The sequence below is a fragment of the Rhodnius prolixus genome, unplaced genomic scaffold, assembly GCF_049639745.1.
Source record: "Rhodnius prolixus isolate KJV_2025 unplaced genomic scaffold, Rpr scaffold_7, whole genome shotgun sequence".
Classification (NCBI taxonomy): Eukaryota; Metazoa; Arthropoda; class Insecta; order Hemiptera; family Reduviidae; genus Rhodnius; species Rhodnius prolixus.
Window position 1 is genome coordinate 19,331,149 of NW_027411582.1, and position 23,340 is coordinate 19,354,488.

Here is a 23,340-nt window from a genome sequence, read left to right on the forward strand (position 1 = left end):
CATTGCTGACCACTCGGGGAAATCTCTCCGTTTTGTAAAATGCAATGCAATGGATTACTGAATACATGATTTTAAATATATTACGTACTTACATATTTTGATGTCCGCTTCTCATCGTTGATCGCTATATATTATCACTATATTTTTTAAATAATAGAGAGTAAAAGAATTAGGAGATGAGAAAGAAAGAGATATTGCTAAAAATAATGCTGATAAACGGTTCATGAAATTTTCAAAAAAATAAACGCCATATTGGATTACAGTGGATAGCGTAGTCATCTACAATTCCAGTCTTACAATTTTTGTATTGAGCATAACAACTCCATATCTATTTTGTAATTTATCTTTGTAATATAATAAAAGACTTTAATAAAATGTCCCAGGAAATTGAAGATGCTTTTAATGAATTTCATCTTGATACTGGCATTAGAATGTTCAGAAAACAATTTTGATATCCATGATGGGGGACATTATCAAACCAGGAAATAGATCTACTCGTAGAATAATTTCAAGCGATTCAGAGAGTAATTTGGAAGATTCAGACAGTGATTCAAACTATATTCACTTGCAACTCGTGCGGTCGGCAATGTGTTAAGTTAAGGGTTGCGGCAAAGAATAATTTTTATTGTCAACGTTAAATAAACTGTGCAGAAGTGTTGTTTAACGAAAATATTAGCTAAAAGATGAATAAAATAGGATCAAGGCCCTCCATTTACCGTAAAAAGCATGCACTCATTATTTATAATTACATTTACTAGTTAATTAATTGTTTAGAAATAGTTTTACATCTTGAAACCGTAATTAAAAATTAAATTAATAAAAAAACAGTTGCAATGAACAGTGCACTGCAAAAAGCTCCGAGCGCCAATGACCTTAAATTGTTGACGGACATTAAATTAAATAATAATTATAATAATAATGAAAATTGCCATGAAAAATGACAATTGTACATTTATACATTGCACTAACGCATGGCCATCTAGCGAAGCTCTTGCACTATCACAAAAAACAAGAAACCCTGAAGTTGGAAAAAAACAATAAAAAATCTAGCTGCATGGGCACTTACTATAAAAAATAAAAACAATAATAATAATAAATAATGGGCGCTAAGAGCAAGGTAGTCGATGCGCTAAAAAAAAAAAAAGCTCTACTGTGGCTGTGTCATGGACACGGCCGTGTGTTGTGCGTGAATATGTTTACATAACGGGTTATATTTTTTATATAAAATATTTTTATTTATGTATTTAGGATGAAATCAAGGAAACAAATAATTACTGTGTTACAATATAACTTTATTAATTATAGGTCTGTTATACGAAAAGTACGACACAAATGGCATACAAGATACATCGAGATTTCTGGTAAACGTTAAATCAATATAGGTATTAGCTAACGTTGTTGGAGAAGTTTCAATATAAGACAAATTCAACTCGCTGAGCAATGAAGTTGGGCAATGAGCGTTTTTGCGAGACATCAACATTAAAGTCTCCAACTATCGTAATTGGTGTAGTAAGATCAGGCTCGTAATCGGGTATAATTTTAGCGATATTTTTGGAATATTTTAACAACGATCGTAACATAAAGAGTTTAATTTCTGCTAAAGCTGTGCCCGAATGGATATACACACACCCGAGTACGAATTTGAAGATGCCATTGGCCTTTTTCGTTTACTAGACAGACATCACCAGCTTTTGCGTCTTTCATTTCCAAATAAATTTCCGAAATGTCAATGTTAACAAAATTACAATCAGTGAAGCTATGATCTGCTCGGCCGCATTCATTCTTTTACGTTCCCGGCACAGCTTGACTCGGTCATATGGTGTTTTATTATTACCATTCGATTGTTCTTGAGAAGCCCTTTCCAACCGTATATGATCTGTGTATTTGGTTTTGGCTTTTCCAACATTATATATTTTTGATATTTTTTTATTCTAACACTTTTATTTTATTCACTGTCACTATTTTACACTAATGTTTTATATACAATCGATTGATTGTGACGACAGCTGACGATTAAAACTTAAACGAACATCGTAGCTTCTCCGAGTTAAAAGTTATACTAATTGCAAATCTCGATACGCAGCAAAATTATCTCAAAATGGCGGCGATGTGTCACAGTCCTCGCTTATCGTAATGAATTCTTTGATCCTTTAGCTATCCAGTGGTCTAATTTAATTTTAGATGTAGACGATAGATTCGAAACTATAATGCCAAACTGTATCCCTCGATTTTGTTATCATTAGATTTTTTGGATTGCCACCATACGATTCAAATTTAAAGACGTATTCACGTCAAAAAATAAAATTAAAATAAATAATGGAACGAGTATGTGTATTATTTCATAAATACATAGAAAACATTCTGTAGATTAATTCTGATAATTTATGGAAATTGGATGATGACTTTTCTTTTCTTGAACTTTTTAAAAAGTTTTTTAAAATAAAACGTATAACTAAAAATATTTAAAATAAAACGTATAACTAAAAATATTAGGAAAAAAAAATCCATTTAGCTTTCTCCTATAAATTATTTTCTTTGCTACAGTTATTGATGTTGTAGTTCAGGATGATTTCATATAAAAATAAAACATCTTCCCTTACATATTTATTTCACAAATGGCATTCCGTTTGTACTAAAAATATTAGGAAAAAAAATCCATTTAGCTTTCTCCTATAAATTATTTTCTTTGCTACAGTTATTGATGTTGTAGTTCAGGATGATTTCATATAAAAATAAAACATCTTCCCTTACATATTTATTTCACAAATGGCATTCCGTTTGTACTAAAAATATTAGGAAAAAAAATCCATTTAGCTTTCTCCTATAAATTATTTTCTTTGCTACAGTTATTGATGTTGTAGTTCAGGATGATTTCATATAAAAATAAAACATCTTCCCTTACATATTTATTTCACAAATGGCATTCCGTTTGTACTAAAAATATTAGGAAAAAAAAATCCATTTAGCTTTCTCCTATAAATTATTTTCTTTGCTACAGTTATTGATGTTGTAGTTCAGGATGATTTCATATAAAAATAAAACATCTTCCCTTACATATTTATTTCACAAATGGCATTCCGTTTGTACTAAAAATATTAGGAAAAAAAATCCATTTAGCTTTCTCCTATAAATTATTTTCTTTGCTACAGTTATTGATGTTGTAGTTCAGGATGATTTCATATAAAAATAAAACATCTTCCCTTACATATTTATTTCACAAATGGCATTCCGTTTGTACTAAAAATATTAGGAAAAAAAATCCATTTAGCTTTCTCCTATAAATTATTTTCTTTGCTACAGTTATTGATGTTGTAGTTCAGGATGATTTCATATAAAAATAAAACATCTTCCCTTACATATTTATTTCACTAATGGCATTCCGTTTGTACAAGGCTTTAGCCTTAATGATAAATAAATATAAATAATATTAATATAAATAATAAATCTTATAATATTAGGACACTTCTTATTTTTAATACCCCTACTTATTCCAATGCTACATGATTTTTCTCCAATTAATACAATTCAGAAACTTACCAATAATATACATATTTTGCTTATTATCATTGCTATACATTTTTTAAATAAATCGTAAAAAGTAAAGCATAATGAGATTCTGCATTTTTTAAAAAAAGACGTCAGTAAATGTGTACTTGAAAAGCATGTAAAACATTTCCTAGATCAAAATCAATCTCGAATAAAAAATTTAAAATTTTTATTAACACAGTCTATAATCCAAGAATTTTCATTCTTAGAAATTAAATTGAAAGTCTTTATCGTTAAATAAAAACAATTCACTTAAAGTCTAAAATATTCTTAATAATTTTAACTACAAATTCATCTTCAACTATACAAAATTTTATCAATATCTTGATTTAATCCTGACCATATAACCTTGGCTGACCTCCATTAACAAGGAATACCTGTATTCTAGCTGGTCAAATGTTAAATCTGTTTCAAATTTGTACCTTCTTATCAATGCGGATACGATCACCTTGATTGATGTCATCGCATAAATACTTCCTGAAAAGTAAATTTTACAGAAATTTATTGAAAATAAGAAATTAAAAAAAAATTATAAAAATAATAATCATTAATAGTTTATTCAATTTTATAATTTCGAAATGAAAAAAAAAAAAGCTAAAATTTTGAGAATTATGTAGCACAACTAAAAATGTACGTCACAGTTTATATGGCAGAAATCGTAGTTATCTACTTGGCTCTCAAATAAATAATTGAAGAAACTGATTTTTAGAATTACATTATATTAATCGTTAACCAAATTGTACTGAATAAACTGGCAAAACTGCATTAACCAACCCACTTTGACCATTTATACCTATTCAATTACCGGCTCATTTAACGGAATGGGAATAACTGTGTTTTTTTCTACTGAGTTAGTGATCATGAAATTCAGCATTAAAGGTAATGTAATTGTGGAGTTGCTTCTTTAGCTAACGAAAACTGGTGAGGCCGCAAATATAAAATTAAACCTGTGAATTTAAAAATCACATTACAAGTGGAACGCTTGAAACCAGGGAAATAGATTATAACAGTAATCAGAAATGGTATTTTCAGAAAACGATGATGCCCCAAAGTACCCGGACAACCATGGGGTTTTTTTTTAAGGCCTGGGGCTGAATAAACAGATGAAACATGACGAAAAATGGACTTGAGGACTAACCACGCTGTCTGCGGGTCATATCTAAACAAAATTAATGTCAAACAGACGCCAAATCGTAATCAATACAATAAGGAAGAGAATTTTAGGCACTTAATGATGGAATGCCTGAAACATAAAAATAATAGAAACAATATTTTCAGCACAAGACATAGTATTTTAGAATAATGCTAAGGGTGTGTTTATCGGGTTGTTGGAGCTAATCAAACAAAAACTTATCCTCTTTTATTACTATTAATTCTTATAAAAAAAATAACTATTTTCACATAATGTTAAGCTCTGCTTCACTTTACGATAAGTAGAAATTCTTATTACTCTAATGAATCTATCGTTACCATTCTGTAACAACCTCCTTTAAAGTTGTTGAAAAAGAAATTCGTTTTTAAAATCCATTTCAGAAAACAAAGTGGATTCCATGCAATTCCAGAACAAATTATAAAGATTTTTTTTTAAATTAATAATCGAATTATAAAAGTTACTACATCCGTTTTAGTTTATAAGTTTAGATGCACTGAAAATCTGAGCTCAAAAATATTAGATGTGAACCAAAAAAAACATTATTTATTATGAACCTATTTCTGTCGTTCATTCTAATAGTAGTTATTAGAATCACAGATGGGTAAACATCTTTTGTAAAGAGAATTATTTTAATCACATGGAGAACTAGGTTAAGCGTCTTCTTAGGCTGGAAACATAGTGGAGCGGCGGGAAACATAGCTGCTTCAGATCAAAGAGAGCGACGAGCAGCGAGCAAAGATTCGCATGCACATAGTGACGAGTTTAGTCGCGTTCTCCTTTTGACAAAACAAGATGGAAGAACTATTTTTATATGAAAATTCTTCGTTGAAACTTTGGTATTTGCAGCAGCTTAGAAGTAGGAGCTGCAGTGTACATGACATAAATAAGTTTAGAAATGAACTTGGTGAATTTCATCACTTGTACCAACAACTTCGGGAGCATCCCGGCAAGTTTCATGCGTATTTTCGAATGTCTATATCAACATTTGATTACATACTAGCCCAGTGTAACCCTATTAATCAAAATCAAATTTTATTGTTTTTGAGTAATACAGCTCATAACATGAGTTAGGCACAATATAGAAAAATTAACTATGTAGTTTATTTACTAAATACAAATCTGTGTATCCCCATTAATTCTAGCAGTTACTTTAAGATAAGAAAATCAAAATAAATAAAAATAAAATAGAAATATATGCAGATAAAAAGAAATTAGTCAATTAAAAAAACACAATAATTTTATTAAATCACTACACCATGATTTTTCGTAAATTTATGTTGAGCATCTGAAAAAATGGAGTAGTACGACGCTACCGAAGAAGGATTGGAGAATTCGTTCTGATCAGAAGTAGTAGGACGTGAAAATGTAATTTAATTTTGCCTAGTATTTAGATGAAAGTTAGCATTAAGGGATTGAGAACCAAATTAAATGTAGCAAAAATTTCCTGAATTCTCCATTAACTACTAATTGTTAATTAATTTAAACTATTGATTATTAAAAACTATTGTAGTTCACAAATACTATGGCCCCACAGAGGTTTCTTTAAACAAACTAAACCAATAATGTATCAATTAGGCTGGAAACATAGTGGAGCGGCGAGCAAAGCGGCGATGATAGCGAAGAGCAAAGCGGCGAAATCAAACACAAGTAAACATATGGGACCGCGCATAGTGGCGAGCAAAGCGAAAATAGAGCAACGCTATCTATAGAGAGTAGAGCGAAGCGTTATGACATGTTTGATTTCTTCGCTATCATCGCGCTCAATTTGTAAAGGTTATTGCTCATAGGTTATGGATATTGATACATTTATTGGTTTAGTTTGTTTAAAGAAACCTCTGTGGGGCCATAGTATTTGTGAAGCTACAATAGTTTTTAATAATTAATAGTTTAAATTAATTAACAATTAGTAGTTAATGGAGAATTCAGGTAATTTTTGCTACATTTAATTTGGTTCTCAATCCCTTAATGCTAACTTTCATCTAAATACTAGGCAAAATTAAATTACATTTTCACGTCCTACTACTTCTGATCAGGACGAATTCTCCAATCCTTCTTCTGTAGCGTCGTACTACTCCAGTTTTTCAGATGAACAACATTAATTTACGACAAATCATGGTGTAGTGATTTAATAAAATTATTGTGTTTTTTTAATTGACTAATTTCTTTTTATCTGCATATACTTCTATTTTATTTTTATTTATTTTGATTTTCTTATCTTAAAGTAACTGCTAGGATTAATGGGGTTACACAGATTTGTATTTAGTAAATAACCTACATAGTTAATTTTTTCTATATTGTGCCTAACTCATGTTATGAGCTGTATTACTCAAAAACAATAAAATTTGATTTTGATTAATGGGGTTACACTGGGCTAGTATGGAATCAAATGTTGATATAGACATTCGAAAATACGCATGAAACTTGCCAGGATGCTCCCGAAGTTGTTGGTACAAGTGATGAAATTCACCAAGTTCATTTCTAGACTTATTTATGTCATGTACACTGCAGCTCCTACTACTAAGCTGCTGCAAATACCATAGTTTCAACGAAGAATTTTCATATAAAAATAGTTCCTCCATCTTGTTTCGTCGAAAGGAGAAACGCGTCTAAACTCGTCACTATGTGCATGCGAATCTTTGCTCGCTGCTCGTCGCTCTCTTTGATTTGAAGCAGCTATCATCGCCGCTTTGCTCGCCGCGCCACTATGTTTCCAGCCTTAGGGTTTCTACCACTGTTATTTTGCATACTAAAAGAGCCTGCACTTCTTGGTTTTAGGAAAAAAAAAATGCAAATTTACTAGCATGGAACATGAATTGTCAAACTGAAGGCCGCAAAAATTAAATACTTTTATCTTCTTTATAATTCCAATTAACTTATTTCAGTAGGATTCGACATTTTCATAATGGTTTAAATTTCAATTTAGTGATTCAGTAAACTGATGGTATTGCAATTAGCCTTTTTCAATTAAGCATAGCTAATTATTAAGAGCAAAGGCATTTACAAAATCTAATATAATAAACCTTTAAATCATTTTATTCTTGTGATACCACTTCAAATTTTTTGTTATCACATTTCATTACCTGGACAAGATCGTGGTCCCCAGCTGAAAGGTAAATAGGCACCTTTGGGCCTGGCAGCTACCTCTTCTGGTAGAAAATGATCGGGATAGAATTCCTCTGGATGTGACCATATATCTGGATCTCTATGTAAGTACATAAACGCAATAAGAGCCATACAACCTTTTGGTAGCTTGATGCCATCACCTGCAAATATATTTATATCAAATTCAGGTAAATGGTAATTGTGATTTAAATAATTCATTCTTTTACATCTTGTTTTATAAACGTCTCATGAAAAAAATAAAATAAAGTATAATAATGCCAATTTTTTCAATCGGGTTAATGTCTATCACCATTTTACAGTAACTATTTACGGGCCTATTACAATAATCTTACAAAAAGTACTGCATCCTGAATTTTTTTAATAATTCTTTTAATAAAATTATAACATTCCAAACTTATCTTTTATAATCTAAAGAGAGAATTAGTATATATCAGTGTCAATCGATTCTGCCAAAGAATTAAATTAAAGAATCAAAATTAATCTGTTTTTCCAAAGAATAAGGCGTTAATTCATCCTAAGATCATGGCTTCTGGTACCTACTCAGTGCACTGTTGGGCATTGGACAGTGTTTTCAAGCTACATACGTATATTTCGCTAGACAGTGAGCTGTAGAGGTTACTAAGAAGAAACGAAATCTAAGTTTAACGCTTCTAGATTTGAATCATAGTCGTCCAACTCACCATTACCACCGTGCTACTAACTCATGTAAATATATAATTATATTGAATGTACTAATTATAACTTTGATATAACTTACCTAAATCCAAATCATTTGTTAACGTTCTAAATATTGCTGGTGGACTATAAAGACGTATTAATTCTTTAATTATTCGTGTCAAGTAAGTCATTTTGGATAATTGCTGCGGTGTTGGTGACACTAAAGGATCTTCTCCTAAAATATCTAATTGTTCTTTATATACCTTTTCTTGGTGTTCAGGATACATGGCCAACATTAATATAATGTATGATGTGATCACAGACGATGTATCAAATCCCTGAGAAAGTTGAACAATAAAAATAACATAATTGTTTACTTGTTTTAATAACAGTTATTATCAATGCAATAAATTATTATAGAGGTATTATTAGTGATGTACCAATACCCACAGGCCTCGAACTTTTATGAGCATTATATACATAGATAACAACTGCACAGGATAGATAACAACTCCTCAGGCCATTGGAGAATGGTAAACAGGCAAGCAAAAATTCCACTGGCAAGGTATTACATAGATAAGGCATTCCAAAATCTATCTGGAAAAGCATGACAAGAACCGTTCAATCTACGTGGCATTGACTTTTGAAGAAGCATTTTCATTGGATGAAACCAACTTTGGAATCGCTCCAAAGAGAAAATTTCGGCCTGGTGGTCTTTTTTTTTTTTAGAGTAAGTACGTTTAGGAAAGATTCCTTCGTTTGACGCTTATAATTCGGAGCCGAACAGAGTCTTGCTTCTATCCTTACACTTTTCAAGGACATAGGGCTTATGTGTGCTGCTTTCTACAGCGAAACAAAATTTATAATCTGAGCGAGAATTAGAATTTACCAGAGAATTAAATAAAGCATCGAAATTAATACGTTTTTCCAAGAAAATAAGGAGCGAATGCATCCTAAGATCGTGGCTTCTGGAACCTACTCAGTGCACTTTTTGATCCAAATTCTAGATTAGAATAGTAAAATTTTTTCTAAAACTTACAGCAAATACAAAGTCCGTGGCAAGCCTTCCAGTTTCTTCCCAAGATAGTTTATCTTTCGTTGCTTTTTGTGCAATTATATCAGAATAGAGAGCAGGTTTCGCATCAACATCCTCTGAAATGTAAATAACACTAAATATTCACATAAGGAAAAAAAAAAATGCAAGTGCATTATAAATATAACAGAGTACATACCTCCTAACTTTTTTCTATCATCAATACTTTGCTTTATAACCTAAAAAATAAATAAATAAACATAATTTACTAGCGTTTGTTTAGTTTGGCAACTATGGCAATCTTATTATTTCTTGTTTGAAGCTTAACTTCTATAAACCAATAGTATCTCTTTTGACAATGTCCTAGGCCAGCGGTTCCCAACCTGGGGTACGCGAAAGATTGTTTAGGGGTAAGCAAAAAAAAAGTTATTATGGCGGAAGATATAAAAATTATACAGATATATTATTAATAAGAAAAAAATTATATAATAAATGATTCTACAACTTAATTACAAAATTATTATAATAAAATTGAATAACATATAAATTGACAAGAATTAAGTACTCATTCGTTACTGCAATATTTTTTAAAAAAGTAATTATATATGTATATCAAGAATTATTAAATGATTTCTTGAAAATGTAAAAATTCGAAAAAATGTTGCTTTAGTTTTGACTAATATTACACATGGTCCACATATAATTTACTTCTCCTTTATTTTTTTAATAGGAACATATCATATGTATATGTTCTTTACAAGACACATTATATTCAGATTGTTTTGCTGTTAATTTAAAGTTACAATACGTCAAATCAAGAACATGATTATTTATTTTATTTTATTTTTTTATTTTTATGTTTTATATATATATGTTTTATATGTGATATGTTTTATATATATATGTTAGGGGTACACATTGAAATACATTTGAAATATGTTCATAGATGTTTTCAGCTTGCACCAACCAGATACCCATGTACACTTGTGAATGAAATAATTAAAAGGAAAGTATTTTGGTATAATGACTGGCAACAATTATGCAAAATGTATGATATAGATTTTGATTCATTTGTAAAAAAAGAATTTAATATAAATGATATAATTGATAAAATGCAAAGCAAAATAGTGAATTCTTTTAAGTTAAAATCAGTAAATAGTCAAAATCATACATTGTATAAATATTTGGAGAAAAGCAATTATATTTATAGCAGTATTGACAGCCAGTCGGCAGGTTGGATCATTAAAACTAGGGGAGAATTGTTGTACCTGAATAGATACCGTATGGTGACTCAATAAAACTCTGTTCTTTGTGCGATAGAAGGGATAATGAAGATGTGTACCATTTCGTCTGTATTTGCCCTATACTAAGAGAGTTTCGCCTACGGTACTTTGGTGCAGAAAAGTTATCTTATGTTGAATTTCTGGAGTATCTTAACGGTAAAGACTGGCGCCCATTGATAAATTACTGTAAATCAGCGTGGAATTACAGATATGAGCTCATACAAGAATTTAATTACACTTGATTATTATCTTGTCATCTTAGTTTTTTAATATTGCTCTTATTATAGTTTATAATTGTATTTAGTTTTATTTGCAAGAATTTTGTTTGTTTATTTCTTCTTTTTTGTTTTGTTTTGTTTTTTAATTAATGTATACATTTATTTAATTTGAATTATGGCAACTCCTCGGACGGTCCATGAGACCACGAGTAAGCCGGTTGAAATTTTTATTTATAATTTATGTAAATTATGAAAATGTATTTTCTTCAATAAAACTATTATTATTATGTTAGGGGTACACACTAATGAAAAAAGATTGGGAACCGCTGCCCTAGGCTATTCATTAACTATTTTATAATAAATAAAAATAATGTTTACAGCAAACATTAACAGTTTAAATGCAACTAAAAATTAGTAATAGGTCTTGTCTTTTATCGTCATTCAGTTTGTTGCTTTACTATCCTGGGTAATTTTAAATTTTGTTGGAAAAAGTATTTCTGAATTATTAGCATCTCTATGCTCTAATAGAGTTGGCTGTTACAAGATGTTATTATTATTATTGCAGTTCCTTAAGGAGAATGAAACTCTAAAATTTATGGGGGATATTACATCAAAAGAGAAAAGTAGGTCTGAGGAGTTCGGTTTTTTTTATGAGAGAATGCAATCATCACAGAAGAATTTAACAACTAACTTTCAGCAGAGCATTAGGTACTCCATCATTCTCGTTATAGAGAAAATTGACCAAACATTTTTTGTTTTTTAATTCTTAAATGAAATTACTGAATAGTGGAACCAGATTCTTATTTCTTAATCAGATTCCTTTACGTACCTTGTAAATTAATTTCCAAAACGATTCCGCTAATTTCTTTAAACGTCTTCCATCAGAAGATAAGTTTGCATTTAGTAAACTAAAATGATTTAGCACACGGAAAACAAGTTTTATGGTCAATTCTCGCATCCTGTAAACATATTTATTTCTTGGTAAAGTTGAAAATATTTTCATGTTTATTTAATTTGGTAAAATTAATTTGCCTCTTACTTTTCAAACAAGTCTAAAAAATTGTTTTCTTCTTTTTCAACTTCGTTCAAAGCGTATCCAAAGGTTGAAGCTAAATACAAAATATGAATAAAAATATTATTTGTGGCATTATCTTTCCTTCAACGTTTCTCTACCATTAAAAGAATGGTACACTTTCAGGGAAATCTAAGGGCAGCATCAAGCTGAAACCTCCAACATAATGGAATTACGGATATTTTTTTTTTTTTTTTAATGCGTATCATCCTGGCCTTTCACCATGCAAAAGATTGCTTTCAGTGTTTACATCGCATATGAGTATAACAGTTAGCTTGGATAAACCCATGTTCTGAATAGAATTCCAATTAATATTAGTAAATCCCACTTCAAATGGGGTTCAGAAAAAATAGAAAAAAAAAATCATTTTTTTTGATTTTTTTTTCTACTGCAGCAACTCCATGAACGTTAAAAACCCAAAATTTTGAATTTGGACCCTAGTACTATGTTGCAGAAGTTACTTAATAATGACCTATTATATTTATAGAGTTGGAGATAATACCACTTACTGAAAATTAAGAAATAATAAGAGTATTTATTTTATTTATTATTTTATTTGTATTTTTATAATTTTTATTATTATTATTATTATTGGTATGAAGAGTATGGCGATCCGTCCAATTTTCAACCGAAAACCTCCGTTTTCAAACCCATGATTGTGAAAAAGTATTTTTAGAAATTGGACTGATTTTTCATCCTAAAAATAACACTAAAGAGTTTTATTTTAAAACAAGGAATGGTACTATGTCAGCGAGTGATCCAAAGGCATGCAGACAAATGCCTTTTGACAAAACTATTCGAAGTCCTATTACAGAATGGAAACTAAATTCTGAACAATAATACAATATTCTGGCCGGTAATAGAGGCGTTGCAGCCAGTTTTTAAAAGTAAATGCTTGTACCGAGCTTTAAAGATAAGAATCTACCAGACTATCGTACCCTGCGTCCAATCGTTACCTACGGTTCGGAAGCATGGGTATTATTAACCAAAGGGGACGAACAAAGGTTGTGCAGGTGGGAAAGAAAAGTATTAAGAAGAATGGCTATAAAATTAGGACAAATCGAGAAGTCGTTGAACTGTTCGATGAGCCAGATATAAATTCTGGTAGACTACGATGGCTAGGACATTAGCACTGAGGAGACGAGAGGTCCCAGCATTGTATGGACACCCTGGTGGAAAAAAGGCCGTGGGGTAGACCTCGACTAGGGTGGTTAAACGACGTACTGGACGATTTGGAAGCCCTTGGTCAGCAGTGATGGAGAACGTCGGCAAGAGACAGAGATAGGTGGAGAGCTGTAGTGGCTGAGGCTCGGGTCCTTCATGGACCGTTATAGCCCTTGAGTAAGTACAATATTCTGAAAAAGATGTAGAATTAACTGATTTATTTATTTTATTTAAAAAAAGATTGCTTCTTTTTTATACCCCTACTAGAATAAATAGCCAACAGTATAACGTTAACACTTTTTCCTATCTCTTTGGCAACGCCTAATTTGGCAATAGCCATGCAGTATGTCTTAGTAGCGAAAGTACGGTCAAGTTCGCAGGTCCGCAGTGCTGGATAACATCTTTCCTTACACTTGCTAACCAAGGTAAAGATGACTCATCATGTGCAGTGCGAGATGGTAACGTAAGTGAACTAGAAATCTCTACACCAAACAGATTAATCCTCTGATAGTGACTGGTCAGAGATACAATAAACATTTGTAAAATAACAATAAATCAAAGATGTTAAAGTGGTATTAATAATACGATTCTAATGTAAATATACGATTAATAATGCATAATATATTTAAATTAAAAAAAAAAACTCACCACAGAGTGTATCTATTCCATAATCAGTTAAATTACGTCTGATATTAAAAGTTTCTCCTTTTTCTGCATGCTTACTTATTACTTTACACACTTTTAAAGCTGTATCATGGAACATTTCCAAATTTGATTCAACCATCTTTTTAGTTAAAAGTTTGTCCAGTGGTTTACGTAGATCACGCCATTCTTGACCTACTCATAATAAGTTGATGATTCCTATGTTAAAATTAAATATCAAACAACTAACCATCAAAACGTGTGAAGAAGCCAGATACTTTTTTGAAATAGAAAGTGGTGCAATTTTAGCAACTATAATTTTCAAATAACCTTCCTAGTTTTATTATTTATTTATTTTCATTACTTGTGTGCAGTTTTGCTCTTTATCATCACAATAAAATTTGATCTAACCAGGTTTATAGTTATCGATTACAATTTATGAATTAAGATTTGATCTTGAAAAATTAGGTTAGGATATTATTATAGATTATGTTAGGTTAAACTTTATTTAAATGAAAAGTGAAATATCGAGCACCTCCCCATTTGAATGCATGTAAGGAGTGTAAGTTTATGATTGTGTGTATGTATTTATTAGCATGAATGTATTTATTGGCGTGAGTGTACTTATTAGCATGAATGTATTTATAGGAGTGAGTGTACTTATTAGCATGAATGTATTTGTTGGCGTGAGTGTACTTATTAGCATGAATGTATTTATTGGCGTGAGTGTACTTATTAGCATGAATGTATTTATTAGCGTGAGTGTACTTATTAGCATGAATGTATTTATAGGCGTGAGTGTACTTATTAGCATGAATGTATTTATAGGCGTGAGTGTACTTATTAGCATGAATGTATTTATAGGCGTGAGTGTACTTATTAGCATGAATGTATTTATTGGCGTGAGTGTACTTATTAGCATGAATGTATTTATAGGCGTGAGTGTACTTATTAGCATGAATGTATTTATAGGCGTGAGTGTACTTATTAGCATGAATGTATTTCTAGGCGTGAGTGTACTTAATAGCATGAATGTATTTATTGACGTGAGTGTACTTATTAGCATGAATGTATTTATAGGCGTGAGTGTACTTATTAGCATGAATGTATTTATTGGCATGAGTGTACTTATTAGCATGAATGTATTTATAGGCGTGAGTGTACTTATTAGCATGAATGTATTTATTGGCGTGAGTGTACTTATTAGCATGAATGTTTTTGTAGGCGTGAGTGTACTTATTAGCATGAATGTATTTATTGGCGTGAGTGTACTTATTAGCATGAATGTATTTATTGGCATGAGTGTACTTATTAGCATGAATGTATTTATAGGCGTGAGTGTACTTATTAGCATGAATGTATTTATTGGCGTGAGTGTACTTATTAGCATGAATGTTTTTGTAGGCGTGAGTGTACTTATTAGCATGAATGTATTTATTGGCATGAGTGTACTTATTAGCATGAATGTATTTATAGGCGTGAGTGTACTTATTAGCATGAATGTATTTATTGGCGTGAGTGTACTTATTAGCATGAATGTTTTTGTAGGCGTGAGTGTACTTATTAGCATGAATGTATTTATTGGCATGAGTGTACTTATTAGCATGAATGTATTTATAGGCGTGAGTCTACTTATTAGCATGAATGTATTTATTGGCGTGAGTGTACTTATTAGCATGAATGTATTTATTGGCATGAGTGTACTTATTAGCATGAATGTATTTATAGGCGTGAGTGTACTTATTAGCATGAATGTATTTATTGGCGTGAGTGTACTTATTAGCATGAATGTATTTATTGGCGTGTATATTCTCTCCTATAGTGTATATTCTGTATCAAAGTATAGTTACAACCAATAATTCTATCATGAAATAACTCCAAATAATTGTAGCGTATCCTTCCCAACTTAATTCATTTATTACCACAATCAACTTGCCGATTTGAGTAGTAGTTGTGGTTGTTGCAGAAAACAACCTTCAAAAAATAAGCAGTTCACAATCTCACATGAATATAATGCATTTAATCTTTCAAAAATTAGTAATAATTAGTAATCAAACTATTGTAGAAACGTAAGATTGTTTATTTTCAAATATTATATAAACTTTAAAAACTATAGTGTTATACGTAGTACCTTTAAAGAAAGATCATTGAATTTTTGAAAGCTTCTACTTTTATATTTAAGTCTTTGTTATTATTATTTATTTATTTATTTTGCAGAGGTATTATTACTTGAGTGTCTCTTAGGTTAACTGATTTTTGCTTTCATATGTATTAATTTTGTTAAAAGTAAATAAGCTAACTTACCATTTTTAATTATTACACCGTTCCCAATAATTCCAAATAACTGATATACTTTATCTTTCTGTAACGCGTCTTCACTTGACAGAATTGCCTGTTGAAACAAAATGTAAATATATTTTATTTATAATTTAGGAAAATTAAAAACTAAGACTCTGGCTTACTAATTGCCACTAAACCTTCCAACCTGAACAGAATACAATAATTTCAATTGAAACAACCACAACACAATACTGACACACTACACCTGTATTTGTAACACACTTTAAATCATTCCAAAGTACTTCCACAAACTAGCACAATTTTCTCATTTGTACCTTGAGCACATCTTCACTAATCACTATGTTGCAAGAAGACTGAAATGGATGTGACCTAGATACAACCTTGTTCAACTGCACTCAGGAACACACTAAGAATCTACATTGCTGAACGTTTTCACCATTCACTTCAAACAACGAGCTAACTAGTCCTCAATGGCAATTTTTTGAATTGTGCCAAAAAGGAGATGTTGATTATTCAATAAATTGTTGAAAGAAATCAAAACAAATTATGGACAAAATTTACTTTTATGTAAGAAAAAAAAAAAAAAAAACACACTTACCTACCTCAACATGTTTAGGACTACAAACTCCTATTACAAGTTTTGGCCCAAACCAGACTTTTAAAATTTTCCGCGCTGGTGCACAATACTTATGGAATAGACCATTGAATGTATACAGTACATCTGTAAAAATATTCATAATGCAGGAAGTATTTTGGTTTTGGATTAAATACATTAATATCCAAGATCGACACGCTTATTTATACGAAAATACATATATGGAATAAATCGGGTTGGACAAATTCGAGTATAGATACGGTGACCATTATTTTTGTATCAAAAAACAGGACAAGGAGCCAAAAAAAAACTATAAAAAATATTAATACGTTTATTAACACGAGATCGGTTATTACAAAACAATGGCCATATAATATTATAGGTTAGTTTAGTTATTAGTTTTTACATGACGTTTAGCGATCGATGTTTACACTAGTCGACTAGTCTACTCTATCGGTAAAACAGATTATGTTTTACGCTAAAGGTTCTCGTCCAAAGTTAATGTACACAGAAAAATTTTTTCTAAACGATTATTTGCGAACTTAATTATTATACATTTATACTATATTTTTACATTCAAAAATTAAATTTGAGTACAATTTCAATTTCATTGAAAAACAGTACAAATAAATAAAAAACAGGACATTTATGTATGGTTAAAAAAAAAAGGACAGCGTCTTAAAAAACAGAACTGTCCTGCCAAAAACAGTACGAATGGTCCCCGTAAGTATAGATCAATTTTTACTATGGGAAATCATTCAGAATTGAGCAGATCGTTCGCTTTGTCAAACACCCGCGTACCGAATATTTATCCAACCATATTTGTATCTACACTGAGGGACAAAAGAAAAGTGTCCATCCATTATTATGTGATTTGGTTTCCGATTATTAGCTCATTAAAAGCTTGATTTAAATTTATTATAAAGTATATGTAGTATGAAAAGAATTATGGCTTTTTATAAAGTTTAAAATGCACATAAAACAAAATTAAAAAAATATATACAGGGTGTATACGGAGGAGTGGTCGAAACTTCGGGAGGTGATTCAGCAGCTCAAATGCAACAAAAAATATTCTCTTCACTTTGGCCTGATTCTCAATAGTGTCCATGATATTTGCATTTTTAACTTTTCCATCCTTAGAAAATTTCCTATGAATTTGCTCAATACCGAGCCTCAAAACGTTTCTTATAAACAATGAAATTTTTACTTTAATGTCTACAAAAATTCGTTCTCGATGATTTTGGTTAAAATTTTCAACTGCAGTTATTCAATGATTAATGAATCAAGGAGTCACATAATTTCAGAAAAAGTTGCGCATTTATTGAGCTTCAAGACCATATGGATTTTTTTGGTTTTTAATAAAACCCTACCCGTAACAGAGGGGTGTAAATGCAGAAAACTGGGATTTTGCGTAACCAACTTTTCACTACTAATTTACTCAAATGTCAATTTTTGGAGAAGGAACAAAAAGAAAAGTAACCATTTTAGTTTTTAACAATTATTATTTAATGAAACGGAATTAAAAAATAAAGTAGCAATTTCCAAAAGAGTTTTTTAGACATTAAAGTGAAAATTTCATTGTTATTAGAAACGTTTTGAGGCTCGGTATTGAGCAAATTTATAGGAAATTTAATGCTCTTTCGTTTGGAATAAGCAGATTTGTTAGAGGATAAAGGATAAAAAAGTTACGGCCGTTTTTATGGTGAAAAACGTGAATATCGACGGAAAAGATAAAAATGCAAATATCTTACATATCTTATTATATACATTCAGGGTGTTCATTTTAAGACGGCTCAAAAGCATTTCATGCTTAAACGGTTAATCTGAGCATAAAAATGGTAGAGGAAAAATTTGTTGCCCGTCACCTCTAGTTTCAGAATATGTGACTTGATTTTTTCCTGCCCGCATACACGGCTGACGCGCGATCAAAAGTGAGGGTTTGACCCCCGTTTTCATATACACACTTTTAAAGAATATAAAAAGTTATGAAAGAAACCGGAAACCGCAATTCGATATCTTCAAAATTAAAGGTGCTAGGCCATTTCAAAATCTCGTATTTTTAATCATATTTCAATTTTTTGAACTTGTTATCAAAGAGAAAGAAGAGCACGCGATAGGTCATTTTTATGTATTTTTTCATCCCCTTTCTTCTGAAAATATTGTCAAGGCAGTAAAGCTAGTATTTTTCTTAATAACGGGAAATAAGTCATTTTCCGAGTGATTTTTCTGAGAAAAATCAAATGTTAAGAGCTTTAGATGTTCTCAAGCATACACAAGATGGCTAAAAATTAATTTTACATCTGTTACAAACAAGAAGGTTGTTAATATATTTAAAATTACCTTCAGATGAATTTATGTTAACAAAAAGATGAGCACTTCCAATAATGGGCCACGGTTTAGGGCCAGGAATGTTGTAAGTCATATTTGCTGCTCTAATTGCCCACTTTACATATTTAATTAATTCTATTATACAATAACTCACTACTGTTACGATAAAAATACTAACTACAATCATAATTTCAGTAATAATTATACTTAAAATTGCATTTGAATACTAAATAAAGTATTATGAATTCTCTACAATTTATAACATTTTGATAGCCTTGACTGACTAGATTTTGTTAAATTATCTCCACGCACTCGTTCTTTACCACCTCTCATTAGCCAAGGTTAATTTAAAAATGAATAAATCTGAAATTTAAGTTAACTGAATTTCTGAATGAATATTTTATTAAGTAGAGAGTGTTTACTTTATGGGATTTAGGAACATGAAGGCTTTATCACATAGTCATTTATGAACCATGAAGGAGCAATTTGTTGATTATATTCTCAACATTTTTTTAAATAAATAAAACACACGCAAAACAAGAAAATGTAGAAGTCCTGATAAATTTACTTTAATTTTAAAATAATGTAATAGGAGATAAGCACAATCCCAGCGCAATGATGACACACAAAACGTAATGTCTGGATCTACACTACCGCTAGCTTATGCTGAGAATAGTTCAGCACCTCAGTAGCGATTTGTTGGAGGCATGATCGGCTAAGCTGGGATATGTACGTGATAAGACCGGCTTAGTTTTTAATTTAAATACTTTAAGATGACAAATTTAGTTCGGTACTTTTATATCCCCACAAGAATAGGGAATCTAAAATATTTTTTAAAATTTTTCTTGTAAGCAAATCTTCGCCCGTTCAGTTCACTTTTATTTTTTTCACGTTGCTCTGAACGAACTATTTCCAAAATGGTCTCTTTTTAAGCACTTTTTAAAGAGGTTCCTCCACTTTATGGTCACCTCCACTCTGTTACCTAAAGGAGGCTACACTCACTTCTTGAAAAACTTAGATTCGCAGTTATAAAAGTTTCAGTCTTTTTCAATTTCTCATTTGCTGAGGAATTTTTTTCTGGACAGAGCAATCAGTTCCTTTATAAGATAAATACGAGGTGTGGCTATTAAATAACGAGACTATTGTTGTAAAACATTTTATTTTAAATTTATACATATTTAGTTATTATCACCTTCAATATACACCCCTCCCCTATCCCTACAACGCTCCATGCGAATTTACCATTGTTCGAAACAGTGCTGGAAGTCTTTTTCTAAGAGCTCCTGCATGACGCGTGCCGTTTTTTCTTTCACAGCTTCAACGGACTGAAATCGTGTCCCTATTAATGCAGATTTGACTTTAGGGAACAGATAAAAGTCACATGGGGCGGCCAGGTCAGGCGAATAAGGCGGATGTTGTACTTGGCTAGAAACGTCTTGACAAGACAATGCAGTGTGAGTCCCGTGACTTGTTCTTCACACAAATCGAGACGTTTTTTCCTTACTCTTAAACGGAGTTGAGCAAGCCCCTCACGGTAGTAATGTTGATTAATTATAATCGATATTTTCATCCGTTTTGGACGTGGAAGGGCGACCCGGGCGGCCATCATCTCCGACATCTTCTCGGCCATCTTGGAAACGCTTGAACTCGCGCACGTGATAAACATTCATCGCCATAAACTTCTTTTAATAAAAGGTAAGTTTCAGTAGCGATTTTTACCAAGTGTTGATGTGAAATTTCACGACAATTCGTTGCTCTACTACATGTGTAGTATCATGTTTTCGGCAAAACGAAACTAACAACCTCTTACACAAACGACGGTTCCGGTCAGACAGATTTCTCTACAAAAACACGTGAGAGCTGCAAAGCTGTCGGTCGTTAAGATTTGGCGCATGCATAGTTTTTCTATAGCAGCATCAGTCTCGTTATTCAATAGCCACACCTCGTATCTTATGTTAATATAAAATATAAATACAAAAAAATTGTAAATGTGAATAATATTCTATATAACCCACATTAAGAGTAACGCCTCAATCCACTTATTGTTAACGGGACTGTTTTCTCCATTTGGATACCACTATGTGTTTGGTTCTATTGAAGCTAATAACCAATTTGCCCCACGAAACTTCTTCGTTCCTCGAGTTCTTCGCTCTTTACCATCAACACCAAATCTTCGTAGATGTAGTTTAAAAATATTTTCCACTCAGGTATATCAGTTTTAGTACTGGCTCTACTCAACATACTGCTACCTATTACTTTTTTGAATCCTTCCTATATCGAAGACCAAAGACCCAAAGACCTCCTTACACCCTTCAACTTAAATCATTTTTACATTCCCGTCATACCCGCTCTGGTACTTCAGGTCTTTACATATGTACGTATTGCCTTCCTTTTTTAATATTATTATTCATATTCCGGATCCTTCTTTGTAGATGTCAAACTCTTCTAACCATTAAATGGGATTAGTATCAGGTTTTGTAATAAAATAACATCAAATTATGGCTGTTCAAGGTAACTGTAATAAACATATGTTAATTATTTGTCACTGAACTAAAATGACGAATGATAATGAAAAATAATAACACTACTTAAAAGCATACGAGATCACATTTTAACCATTTATTCAAATCTCCCGAAGGTACTATATACGAGAAGTAAATAATAAGAACTTTCTATAAAGACCTCATTTTCTAATTTAAGAAAATTGTAGAAAAAAAAAAAAATATGCTGGTTTACCTTCACCGTGATCTCATTGGAAGATAAGTATTAACTGGCACATCAACTTTATTGGTGTCAAGTAATATGTTGGATCCAACGAAATAATCTCCCCCAAATTTTTTAATCTGCATAAACAAGGAAGAGATCAACTAAATGGTTTGATGCATGGCCATGTTTGGGGCAGCTGCCAAATCTTGGAGCACTAGAAAAATTAATTGAAAAAAAAAAATAATAATAATAGCAAAAGGAAAATTTAAGAGCTTACAAAAAATAAATTATAACTAGGTCGCAAAAATTAAAACCTTGTAATTACGTAATACGAAGGTAGTAAAAATGGTGGGCTGTGCAAATTAGGATTTAATAAATATTGAGAATTTACACAAGAAGATAATACGTATACTCACCTTTTGCTTTAAACTAAACTGCATGTGAAAAGATTTGCACTATGCAGAAGAATATTTTCAGGCTTCAGTCTTTAACTCTTTATTTTCATTAACGTTGTAAGCGATATCAATTTAGGAAAACATGTTAACAAATAAAGGATTTAATATTAGTAAAACGTAAAATTGGTTAAAAAAAAACATTAAAATTCAGTTGTGATGAATTCATCACACTGTGAAACGGGAAGAACTGTCAGTTTGCCCAAAGATGGCAATTTCTTTCAATAAATTGCTTCTTGCTTCTTTTAGACTAAAACCATTTTACAGGGAAATAATCAAAATCAATCGGAAATTCTAATATATAATTTTAAAAATTCAATGGACATTATACGAGGTGTGGCAATTAAATAACGAGACTGATGCTGCTACAGAAGAACTATGCATGCGCCAAATCCTAACAACCGACAGCTGTGCAGAGTAAAGCAAAGTTTGTGTAAGGGGTATTAGTTTCGTTTTGCCGAAAATATGATACTACACATGTAGTAGAACAACGAATTGTCAAGAAATTTCACATCAAAACTTGATAAAATCGCTACTGAAACTTATCTTTTATTAAAAGAAGTTTATGGCGATGAATGTTTATCACGTGCGCGAGTGTTGGAGTGGTTCAAGCGTTTCCAAGATGGCCGAGAAGACGAAGGAGATGATGACCGCCCGGGTCGCCCTTCCACCTCCAAAACCGATGAAAATATCGATTATAATTAATCAACATTACTACCATGAGGTGCTTGCTCAACTCCGGTGAAAGAGTAAGGAAAAAACGACCCGATTTTTGTGAAGAACAAGTCATGGGTTCTCCATCAAGACAACGCGCCGGCTCACACTGCATTGTCTGTCAAGACAAGTTTCTAGCCAAGTACAACATCCCAGTGTTTTAGGTCATCCGCCTTATTCGCCTGACCTGGGCCCCATGTGACTTTTTGATCTGTTCCCCCAAAGTCAAATCTGCATTAAAAGGAACACGATTTCACAGTCCGTTGAAGCTGTGAAAGAAAAAGCGGTACACGTCATGCAGGAGCTGACAGAAAAAGACTTCCAGCACTGTTTCGAACAATGGTAAATTCGCA

The 23,340-nt window shown here is 31.5% G+C and overlaps 1 protein-coding gene across 5 annotated transcripts in view; it reads right to left on the reverse strand.

Moving 5' to 3' along the window:
• Positions 1 to 2,591: 2,591 nt before the first annotated feature.
• LOC141447128 (cytochrome P450 4g1-like) overlaps positions 2,592 to 23,340 on the reverse strand; it is a 45,646-nt gene continuing 24,897 nt past the window's right edge. For 2 of the 5 annotated variants that reach the window (XR_012454152.1, XR_012454150.1), the window contains exons 12-17: positions 22,238 to 22,314; positions 21,852 to 22,035; positions 21,131 to 21,630; positions 16,791 to 16,913; positions 16,196 to 16,283; positions 13,969 to 14,086 (exon numbers count right to left, since the gene is read on the reverse strand). Coding sequence is in view for 2 of the 5 variants with exons in the window: in XM_074114344.1 (XP_073970445.1) it covers positions 3,863 to 4,023; positions 7,780 to 7,962; positions 8,580 to 8,817; positions 9,519 to 9,631; positions 9,712 to 9,751; positions 11,843 to 11,972; positions 12,053 to 12,122; positions 13,898 to 14,086; positions 16,196 to 16,283; positions 16,795 to 16,913; positions 19,128 to 19,302 (1,506 nt within the window). In the remaining 3 variants the exon portion in view is untranslated. Of the gene's footprint in view, positions 4,024 to 7,779; positions 7,963 to 8,579; positions 8,818 to 9,518; positions 9,632 to 9,711; positions 9,752 to 11,842; positions 11,973 to 12,052; positions 12,123 to 13,897; positions 14,087 to 16,195; positions 16,284 to 16,790; positions 16,914 to 19,127; positions 19,429 to 21,130; positions 21,631 to 21,851; positions 22,036 to 22,237; positions 22,315 to 23,340 lie in introns of those variants that run through there. The other 3 variants (XM_074114347.1, XM_074114344.1, XR_012454151.1) reach the window with 3 other exon arrangements.